Source organism: Astyanax mexicanus, chromosome 15 (genome assembly GCF_023375975.1).
Source record: "Astyanax mexicanus isolate ESR-SI-001 chromosome 15, AstMex3_surface, whole genome shotgun sequence".
In the NCBI taxonomy this organism is placed as follows: domain Eukaryota; kingdom Metazoa; phylum Chordata; class Actinopteri; order Characiformes; family Acestrorhamphidae; genus Astyanax; species Astyanax mexicanus.
In genome coordinates this window covers 3,343,618-3,354,588 of record NC_064422.1, presented here as the reverse complement: position 1 = coordinate 3,354,588, position 10,971 = coordinate 3,343,618, and the positions used below count along the sequence as shown (strand labels likewise).

General features: G+C 38.3%; 2 protein-coding genes across 3 annotated transcripts; both read left to right on the top strand.

The window, feature by feature from the left end:
- LOC103031867 (zinc finger protein 112) lies at positions 1 to 4,376 on the top strand. Of its 2 annotated transcripts, none has more exons than XM_022669397.2 (3): positions 1 to 318; positions 1,991 to 2,179; positions 2,315 to 4,376. In XM_022669397.2, the coding sequence occupies exons 2-3, from the start codon at positions 1,993 to 1,995 to the stop codon at positions 3,244 to 3,246; spliced, it is 1,119 nt and encodes a 372-aa protein (XP_022525118.1). In that variant the 5' UTR covers positions 1 to 318; positions 1,991 to 1,992; the 3' UTR covers positions 3,247 to 4,376. The 2 variants fall into 2 exon arrangements, with proteins under 2 accessions (XP_022525118.1, XP_007235941.2); XM_007235879.4 differs by having other exon boundaries at positions 2 to 318; positions 1,988 to 2,179.
- A 1,535-nt stretch (positions 4,377 to 5,911) lies between these two features.
- LOC103032189 (60S ribosomal protein L19) lies at positions 5,912 to 9,614 on the top strand. Its single transcript, XM_007235880.3, has 6 exons — positions 5,912 to 6,199; positions 7,721 to 7,827; positions 7,945 to 8,067; positions 8,308 to 8,428; positions 8,577 to 8,687; positions 9,443 to 9,614. Exons 1-6 carry the CDS (start codon positions 6,015 to 6,017, stop codon positions 9,564 to 9,566), a joined length of 771 nt encoding a protein of 256 aa, XP_007235942.2. The 5' UTR covers positions 5,912 to 6,014; the 3' UTR covers positions 9,567 to 9,614.
- The last annotated feature ends 1,357 nt before the right edge of the window (positions 9,615 to 10,971 follow it).

Here is a 10,971-nt window from a genome sequence, read left to right as displayed (position 1 = left end):
GGCGCACGTCTGGCAACCCTGAGAACCCTCCGTCTATGAGCTTTGTTGACGTTAGCCTGAGAGGATAGCATGCTACCTGCTTTAGCCTGTTAATACACAGGATTATATAGTATTGTGGGGATATAACGCGGTAGTTGTGTGTTTTAATGCTTGCTTTAGGCGAGACTTGCTGAAATGTGTGTGAGCAGTTTTTATATGGGTGATAAATAATGAATTTATTCTAGTAAAGCTAGCTGGGCTCGTTGGGTTTAAACTAGGTTAGCTAATCGCTGTTTCTGCTGTTTAACACTTCACAGTGAGAGGAGACCTCCAGCACAGGTAGGTTATGAGGTTACTGATGAATTATTTATCCTAAATCATCTACATTTGCATTGTAACTATAATAAACTCAGAGATATCCTCAATGCTGCTGATTCAGTTAGCTACAGTTGTGGGTACTGGTCCTGCAGAAGCTCCTGCTGCAGTCTGTAATCAGTCTCTGATTCTCAGTAAGATCTTCGTCTATATCTGATCAGGATCTTCATCATCAGTGTGTGATCTAGTTAAACACCCTGCAGAATAACCCAGATCAGCACTAGCTTCTGATGCAGGCTAGATTCAGATGCTTTAAGCTGGCCTTTGATGGTAAACCAGCTGATTAGACTGATTTATCAATTTAGATAAACTGGTTCTCAGGCTGGTCATAATGTTGAACCAGTGTGTTCAAGGTGGTCATGTTGGTCATCCAGCTTGGTCATACTAGTATTGTTAATTAAACAGGTAAAACCATCAAACTGGATAGAGCTGGGCAAAGTAGCGATATTTTATTGTATTGTGATACATTTTTATACTATATCAACAATATGTTTTTTATGTATATTGAAGATATTACCTGTACTTAAAGAAAACATACCAAGCTGTACATTTCATTACAAAGAGTGTAACAAAAATCTGTTTAATTAAATGATGTGATGCATTTTTCCGCGTGTCAGATCACAATCTTAAAATGTCTTTAAACATGGTGATGGTATATTTTTGCCACTTAGCACTATTAGTTTGTTGTCATGTACACCAGGGGTGGTGGCTGTATGGTTCATATCCTTATTTGAGTAATATTGTATTCACTGAAATGAAGGCTTATAGTGTGATATAAATCTTGGCCATATCTTGACCTAAAACTGAAACAAAAATAAATACTAAAATGGCTTAAAAGTCAGCATCAGGACTGGATGATATGGCCAAAATGTATATCAGGCATATATTTTGGTAAATACAAACATTATAAATGCCATCACCCGTTGTGTACAAAATCAGGCACCAATGGATAGATGGCTTCAATCATCTCCCCATTCCTCCCTCTCTTCCCTCACTCCCAAATTCATAAATTTAAAAAATGGCAAAGATATGTAGTAAAAATATATAATAATAATAATAATAATAATAATAATAATAATAATAATAATAATAATAATAATAATAGTAATAATAATAATAATTGCGTACATTAATAAAGAACTTTTCAATAAAAATACAAAAATAAAAATAAGAACTTTCTAAAACATATCTAATGATATTCAAGGATGAAGTACCCGTATCTAAAGTGATATAAATATATCACAGTATTTAAAGACATTTGCTACACAATATTCATCACAATAATTTGACGGGCAGTAAGAATTAATTAACAACCGCAGGTTCTTTTAAAAGGCTATAAAGTATTCTTTAGGCATAGTTCAATTATTTTTTTTAAACTGCACATCATCCAGTTACACAGAACTAATTAAACTCTCTGTAATTAAATGTACAGCTGAACAACAGGAAAGCATGTCTAAAGTTTAAGAGCAAGCTGTTCATGGTGGTTGATAAGCCGGTCATCTAGGTGAAACCTAAAATACTTTTCTGACCATAGTAAAACACACAATTAATAATAACATGTAATATGGCATGTCATTTACAAAGTCCCTGGTCTGGATTTTGAAAGCATGTTGTTTGGCTTGGTCTTCATCAGCAGCCATGTCGAAAGTGGAACGCCTGAATGCCCGGGTTGCCAAATTGCTCACAGTCGCCGTACAAGAAGTGTTGGAAGCCGTGAGGGAGACGGTCTCGGAATACCAGGAAAAAACTGCCAGAACACAGAGAGAGAACGAGAGACTCAGGAAAAAGTTACATGAACTCCAGGCCAAATCAACCAGAAATGATGGTAAGGAATTTTAATTTATTCTTTGTAGCTTTGCTTACAGAAATTAATAGTAAATAAATAGCATGTGGGAATATACATGATGTGGGTTGTCTTGAGGACATTCAGAACCAGTCACAGTTTCATTGTGTTCCACAGGAGGGGACCATCCTGTTAGTCCAAGCCATGATTTTCTGAAAAGGTCTGAAACTGACTCGTCATCGATCAGCGTTCAGAAGAATGGAGAGGTGAAGAAGACACTTGACTGTCTAAATGTTGAGCAGACAGATCTCAGCGAACCAGACACGAGTCCTACCTATCCTGAACCTTCCCGTCAAAGCCCACTAGTGTTTTCCTACGATTTGGAGCCAAAGGTACAACCATCTACATCTGGGCTTGATGTCAAAGCAGAAACAGAGCGTCAAGTCTTGGTTCCTGAGCTCTGTAAATCATCAGACTTCATTTCCCATAATGCCACATCACCTAAAAAGACAGAAAATCGTGCAAGGCAGTACAGTACAAACACAAGCGTTAATAAAGTCTCTACTGACAACCAGCTTCATTTGTCAGTTCATGAGATCAAAACGGAAGCAGAAACGGACGACTACGTGGGGTACGCACCTCAAGAATTGTTTTACGAGGCTATAGCATTTCGCACAAATGTAGAACAGGCCGAACAACCCAGCGGCTCTGGACTCCAGTTTGACCTTAATGGACCTTTTGACAGGCTGACGGCTGAGGACATGAACGATATTAACGCCACTCTAGATGTAAGGAACCAGAGACACAATGAACTTCTAAATGGCTTCCCATTCAGAAACGTCCACGAAAAGCGCTTCTGCTGCCCCTTCTGCGGACGGAGCTTCAGCCACGCCGGAGACTTCAAGAAGCACAAGAGGGTTCACACGGGAGAAAAGCCGTATCTGTGCACTATATGTGGCAAACGCTTCAGTCAGTCCGGCTACCTGAAGATCCATCAGAGGTACCACACAGGGGAACGGCCGTACGGCTGCGGCCTCTGTGGAAAACGCTTTAGCCACTCCAGTAACTACAGAAAGCACCAACAGACTCATATTGGTCAGAACATTTAGGATTGGTGATTGTATTTTGACATTTTGGTGCTTTTAATGAACCTGCAGGTGTAGACTGCTCCAAATGACAGGACTTTGTTGTGAATTTGAAATTGTTCTAGAAGTATTATAATAGGAATACTGCAGTATGTTGTGATGATTGGACACTTCATGACTGCAAATTCTGCCGCTTATGTCTGGTTCACACTACACGAATATATAAGTAGTCAGGTGGTTGTGCTGTTCACAATGGGAAATTGCAGACTCACTTTTCCAAAAACAGAACTAAACGCACACAAGAACTAGTGGTGCCATGCCAGAGAATGTCTAGAGAAGATAATATTCACCAGAAGTGAGTCCAATGAATGGGTTCATATGGAGCAGTTGAGCAAAATGAGTTTATATATGTTTGATCATTTTGTACTGAAAATGTTCGCATTTCCTCAACACAGATTAATATCAAACTGTTACTGCTCAGGCTGTAACTGCAGGATCAGCCCACCAACCAATCAGCTCACAGTAGCAGTAATCCAGCATCTTCACTCACTGAAACATGTTTACTGTAGAAAAGTTTTCTTAGCTTTTGTAAAATAGTTCATTTTACTTTTCTAAAATTAAAGGAATACCCTGGACAAGTGTATAATTACTATTTTTAATTTAAGTTTTTAGCCATTTAGCTCTGTTCACCCCATTCATGGAGGACTCACTCGCAAGCACTGTTGTGTTTAAGTTATTTTCTGATATAACAGGAGAAACAGAAAGTGGGCACGCTCTTAATAAACAGCACTGATCATTCAGAAGATATTTTGGTTGGACACATGGTTCTCTCTCTACATTATTCCATTGGCTGTAGGTAGCTGCTGCTCACAGACTTACAGTTGTTGACTGGTCTAGATATTATACCTGCTAGATGTTTGCTGGGTGTACGTGACTGGTTAGCAATGACTTGGTAAGGGCTCGGCGAGCACCTTTCAGCAGTTCACAGTACACGAGTGAGTGTGTGTCGAGTGATTGCCAGTGTGCTTCTGAGCAGAGGTTTTTTAGTCAGCAATCTGCAAAAAAATATGGGCTAAAATCGTATAGTGTGAACTAGCCATTAAAGTAAAACTCTTCCATTTTTATCTAATAAATATTAAACCATGTTGACCTGACTGTGTTTGTTATTATTGAAGCGAAACAAACTGCAAGTAGATAAAATAACATAATGTCCAAAACCACTGCAGCTGCTACAATCTCATAGTTTTATAATCCCACCATGCAATTTACAGGACTGAAAGGATCTGCTACTGTCATGGTCCCACATACCACAGGACATCATCAGAGGTCCATGGACCTGTTTATTGGAAACACAAGCAAATCTACGCAATACTCTACGCAAGTGGTGTTAATGTTATAGTTAATCAGTTTTAGCCTAACATTTATTTTCAATCATCTAGGTTATAATGGACATAATACAGAGCATTTATATAGATAATTCCTAGAGTTCTGTATGGAATTATATCAAATTAGACCTTTTCTAGAACAAACAAAATATTTGCCACACATACTCATGAAGTGACTTAATTAACAACACCTCCTTCTGTGTTTTTGCGCTCCATTTGATCTGCTGCACTGATTGTGTAGGAGTGCTTTGTAGTGGATAACAGACTGTAGTTCTGCATACTTTATTATTATCCTCCTTTCACCCTGTTCTCCCCTACTCAGGACCTCACAGGAGAGACAGAGCAGATATTAATGTTTGGGTAGTGGGTCAGTTATTCTCAGAACTCCAGTGACACTGATCAGCATGGTGGAGGTGTATGTGGTGTTAGTGTGTGTTATGCTGGTATAAGTGGATTAGATACAGCAATGCTGCTGGAGTTTTTAAACACCTTATTTTTAGTCACTGCTGGACTAAAAATAATCCACCAACCAGAGATATCCAGACAGCAGCATGATGCGCCCTCTGATGAAGGACTAGAGAATGATCAACACCAACTTTGTGATTCTGAGCTTCAATGCTTCTATGTGCTGCTTCTATGTGGCCAGTGGAGCTGAACAAATGGACAGTGAGGTGGCATGAATAAATTGGCTTGTCTATATTGCTTTTTTTTTATTGCTAGGACATTGAGACTTAATAAATTAATAAATTACAAAAATGTTCATTTACAATATTATGTTTTTTTACACAGTATGTTCCAAAAAGAATCAGAATAATAATTAGAAAATTCAATCAGTACATTTACATTTACATTACATTAAACAGTATATTTACACTGTGCCCAGAACCTTCCAATTATTAATATTTTTAATACAAAATTAACTATTTTATTTTTGTTTTTAATGCATAATGAACTTTCCTTCTTTGTGTCTGAAAGTTCATATAAAGCAAATTACTTATTCACAAATATAAAGTAAGTGAATAAGTCATTTAAAAAAAAAACATGATAAAAAATCAAGTTTTCCTTCTTAGTTTGGACGACTTTAATATAAATCTACAATGCAGAACATTTTTAAATAATGCAACTTTTGACTAGCGCTGTGTATTACTTATATTACTTACTTTTTACTGTGCTTTGTTATGTTTGCATGTGAGAAGTGTAAAATACTGTAAAATAATTAGACAAAATAATTAAAAAAGCAATAATAGCCTAATGATCTGTGTAATACTGCGCCCTCTGTTGGTTAGGCCTACAAATAACACAGTGCTCCCGTGCGCATCATTTTTGGACCGTACCATCTCACTGGCGGCAGGGGGGTCTTATTTTACCGAGAGTTATATATTTTAAACATTAATCCGATATATATTCATGGACTCGCTTCATATGGACATAGATAATGTACATTATAAGCTAATTTACACCCTTAATTTGTCCTGTTTGTGTGTATTGATGCAATGCTATGCGGCTGTGCTGTGTGTCTCCAGTGCGCATGTCCTTATATTGGTAGACTCCTCCCGTCTCGGTCTTTTCTCTCTAAGACCCGCAGCCATGAGGTAAGAGCTGGAGCCCGACGCGGACACAAACATCAATAAAACACGATAAAAACGCACAAATCTTACAGAAATGCAGCTTAATCTTGCTGTGTGGTGTTTAACGCGTCTTCGGTGGCCCTGTTGTGAGAATGAAACTGTGATAAAGCGGTTAAATCTGAGGGAAGTGGCGGCAGGCCTCAGGCGGACACGCCGCGCTGTGAAGCGGCTTGGACTATAGGAATAAAATGAGATTAAACCGGTTTAAACTGATTATTTATCACATTCTGTTACCCCGAGTTCTCTAATGTGGATTATTATAGATGTGAGTCCTGTCTGGAGGGCTTTATTTCCACTGTGGGTTATCACATTACTACTCGTGTTTAGCGCTATGGCTAATGTTAGCGTTAGCTAGGTTAGCTAGCTCTATCTGTGCGTGTCACCATGTGATCTCGCGTTATTTACTTCATTTACTTTGTTAAAGTCGCTTTAGTCACATTTTACTGCTTATTTTTCATAATTAATCTGACGTGTGAAAACCTATGGTTTGAGTAGGGATTTAAACGGCTCTGTTTTCAGCGTTATTTAGAGTTAGGAACAGGTCAGTGTAATTTACATGTAGCTCTCGTGTAACGTTAACTCTTAACAGTTCCCAACATGTCACGTAGAAGACATTGGACTTTGCACAGATGTACATTTTAATTTAACTTTTTTACATTAAACTGCACCTTAACCCAAAAGAGCCCATGGTGATGAATGTCAGACCCTGTAAATTGCGTGAAGTTTCTTACAGCACTGAAGTCCCTCAGTAGTATAGTGAACATCCTGAGAGCATCACAAACACAGGACAGTCTGTGAATCTGTGTTCGTTCATTTTTCCATATTTAACTTCGGAATGTAGAAGTGCTTTATTTCTCGAGGTAAGATTAGCTAAATTTTAAGTATACTTGCTTTTTCGATCGGTTTCTACCTGATGTCTAGAAAAGTGTTAGTGGTTTTGAATTTGTCACGTTATATCGGAATGATAACCTTAATATTTTGTCTAAACACAGTAACAAGGATGAGCAGTCCACTGAACTTACCTGATTCAATTTTGAAGTTGATATCAGTATTTAGAAATTGGTCTGGTGTTAACACGGATCTCTGTTGCATCAAACCTCTCCTTTGTTTCTGTATAAAGAATTTGTGAAATTTCTCAATTATATTTGTCTATTTTCTAATCCTAAGTGGGACAGGATTGAGTAATGGCTTTTGGCAAAAGCACGATCAGCTGTATATGTGAAGAGTTAAAAAAAAATAGGATTATTTAATTATTTTGTTGGGGCAGGGGTTGTTTAAGAAATTGTTTGGTATTTACACATTTCTGCCCTTTTGCTACATATCTCTTCCAAATAATTATACATTTAGACAATAATTTCTGTATTGTTTCTACAATTAAAGTAAATTTTTTTGCTTATTCCAGTGGTATAAGCATGAACTTTCACTAAATAGTTTTAATTTATGGCATACATGTTCTAATTTTATTTTTATTTTTTTTCTTCTCAGCATGCTCAGGCTTCAGAAGCGCTTGGCGTCCAGCGTCTTGCGCTGTGGCAAAAAGAAGGTCTGGCTGGACCCCAATGAAACCAATGAAATTGCCAATGCCAACTCCCGTAAGCTGCTGCCCTTTGTCTTATTCCACATGTTGCAGTCTGGACCTTATGAAAGAGCACTATTGGTTTAAAAATGTGTTTAAGGATTGGAGTTTAACTGTGTACTTTGTGTTCTAGGCCAGCAGATCCGCAAACTGGTGAAGGATGGTCTGATCATCAAAAAGCCCGTCACGGTGCACTCCCGTGCCCGCTGCCGCAAAAACATGTTGGCGCGCCGCAAGGGTCGCCACATGGGCACTGGTGCGTACTCTAAAGATTCCTGTATTTGTTACACAATGAAGTAATGTTTTAGCTACGGCTTTTATTGCACAACAGTGTTCTTATGGCTTTTTATAGTTAAACAAGTACCTTAAACACCACTCAGAAATGCAGGCAATACGTTACTGATTTAGCGTCATGTTTTGGGATAGTTTTAATAAAATTCTTGACTAATTTTTGAGACTAATTGTGCTTTTTTTTTTTTTTTGTGTCCCTGTGCAGGTAAGAGGAAGGGTACAGCAAACTCCCGTATGCCTGTAAAGCTTTGCTGGATGCGCAGAATGCGTATTCTGCGTCGCCTGCTCCGCCGCTACAGGGAGGCCAAGAAGATCGACAGGCACATGTAGGAATGATTTTTGACTAAGTTTTAAGATCAGTATTAGAACAATCAATAGAAATTTGGTTTATTTTAAAATTATGCCTTGTTATATTAATTCTGGTACTTATTTAGTCCACTTTTACTGATGTACTCTGGTGCATTTTCTTCTCAGGTACCACAGCCTGTACCTCAGGGCCAAGGGTAACATGTTCAAGAACAAGCGCATCCTGATTGAGCACATCCACAAGCTGAAGGCAGACAGGGCTCGCAAGAAGCTGCTTTCGTAAGTCAATCTGTTCAGTCCAAATTAGTTTCAGCAGTTAAAAGAATTTGTATAAAAAATAATGTATGTACATGTACTGTCTTGTAAATGTAACATGTAAATAATTGTGATTGAATGTCATGAATCAGTGACGGATGCTGTAAACATGTGTTGAGGTGAACTATAACGAAAGATCATGATATTAGTCATATTTGACAGACAAATTGCATAAGTAGCAGCAGATTTATTTTATGAAGAGCTTTTCTGTGCTTTTTTTCTGCATTCTTGCTGCAATTAATCAAATTTAACAGTACTTATTAAGCTGTGTGTTTAAATGTGTTGGCCAGTGTTTGTGCTGATGGCAGTATGCTCTGAAAAGTACAGTGTGCACCACAATATAAAAAGGCATTGCCCAGAACTAATAGAAGGGAGAGTAGAAGGGATTAAAAATTTGTAAGTTTGTAGTTGATGTCTAAAAAGTAACTTTACAATGACATCGCACTTGAGTAAATGGCATTTCAGCGAACTTAAATACTTTCAATTTATACTATAAAATACACCTGGTTTATTTAAAAACCCCAGGGATGTCTTTAATCTACTGTTCTCAGCCCATCCCCAAAGATATTTGCCCTTCTCATTTTTTTGCTTCAGTGTTTTACCTTTGGACCACTTCTGTTACTGTATTAATAGATATGCAAAAACAGTTAAACCATGTTAACTTGTTTTAGTACTACTTGATTACTATACACCATTAAATCGATTTCCTCTTTCTGCAGTGACCAGGCTGAAGCTCGCCGTAGCAAGACCCGCGAGGCCCGCAAGCGTCGCGAAGAGCGTCTGCAGGCCAAGAAGGAAGAAATCAGCAAAACTCTGTCAAAGGAGGACGAGACCAAGAAATAAGCCTTTCATCTGCCCCCTTTCAGTTATAATAAAATGGACAAAAGGCAACACTTGTCTCATTTTTATTTTGTTGAACTTACTTCACTTACCTAAGCTTACCGGTAACAAAGGCTTTCAAGTGGTTTTTAGATTTTACAGAACCTGGTGCACTGGCACAATTACACTTGAGGTTTACCTGTATTTACTGTGTAGCCAAGCACACAAAAGGAACTGTAGCAATTGGCTGTAAATGTAGTAGAGAAAAACATTCAGTAAATAGAATTACTAAAGCGATTTATAAAATTGAAAGGTCAAAGTTTGAAGCATGCGCAACTGAGCAAAGTTTCATACTTTTTGTTAAGTGAAAGTCCGAGTGTCTTCACATTGATGCTTCGCAGTGTAGCTGGACACTTGAGACCGGTACAAACGCCTTTGTGAGCATCTCAATACAATTAGATTGATTAAATTATATTGACTGTGCAGCGTACAGGTACAGAACTAATGAAATGCAGTTAATATCTAACCAGAAGTGCAATATACAGAGTTATTGACATATGTATGTAAATGAAGTATGTACATTAGTTATTAGAGATTAAGTTTGCATGTTCTAGAATTAGAAATGCAAATGAAGGTTTGAACTTTAAGAGCATTGGGAGTAAAGAGAACTACACAATAGAAAAATATCTACAGTAGAATAAAGAACATTACTGTGCAAAAGTAACATGGTAAAAGGTAATTTTGGGAATCGTTTGAACATGCACTGCTTATAAAATAATGGGAACACTTAAACAACACAATGTAACTCGCAAAGTCAACCACACTTCTGTGAATTGAACCTGTTCAGTTACTAAGCAACACTGATTGTGAATCAATTTAAAGGGATAGACATGTGAAACAATTAACAGGACAACCCCTATAAAGGAATGGTTCTGCCACAGACCTTTTCTCTGTTCTCATCCTTTCTGGCTGATTTTTTGTCCCTTGCATTTGGTCAGTTTTCTCATCATAGAGGTGTAGCATAGTAGGAGGGCAACAACCCAGCAGCAGGACTGCTACCTCCTCCTCCTTTCAAGGTGAACAGCAGAGGCCACAAATATCCATGTTTCTGCTCAACCTGTCAGAAACTGACTCCATAAGGATGGTATGAATGCCCAACGTCCACAAGTGGGGCTTGTGCTCACAGCCCAGCACCATGCTGGGCAATTGGCATTTGCCTGAGAACACCAAGATTGGCAGATTCGCAATAAGCAACTAATGCTGTAACATCCTCCAGCATGATCGGTTTGGTAGTGGGTCAGTAATAGTGTGGGGAGACATTGCTTTGGAGGGCCGTACAGACCTCCATGTTCTAGCCAGAGGTGCCCTGACTACCATTAGGTACAGAGATGAGATCATACACTGGTGCAGTGGGTCCTGGGTTCCTTCT

Excerpts from the sequence above, each read along its gene's own strand:
- LOC103031867 (XM_022669397.2), top strand. The coding sequence starts at position 1,993 with ATGTCGAAAGTGGAACGCCTGAATGCCCGGGTTGCCAAATTGCTCACA. Across the intron at positions 2,180-2,314 it reads CAAATCAACCAGAAATGATG|GAGGGGACCATCCTGTTAGT; the intron begins GTAAGGAATTTT and ends TGTGTTCCACAG.
- LOC103032189 (XM_007235880.3), top strand. The coding sequence starts at position 6,015 with ATGGACTCGCTTCATATGGACATAGATAATGTACATTATAAGCTAATT. Across the intron at positions 6,200-7,720 it reads CTAAGACCCGCAGCCATGAG|CATGCTCAGGCTTCAGAAGC; the intron begins GTAAGAGCTGGA and ends TTTTCTTCTCAG. Across the intron at positions 7,828-7,944 it reads AATTGCCAATGCCAACTCCC|GCCAGCAGATCCGCAAACTG; the intron begins GTAAGCTGCTGC and ends TTTGTGTTCTAG.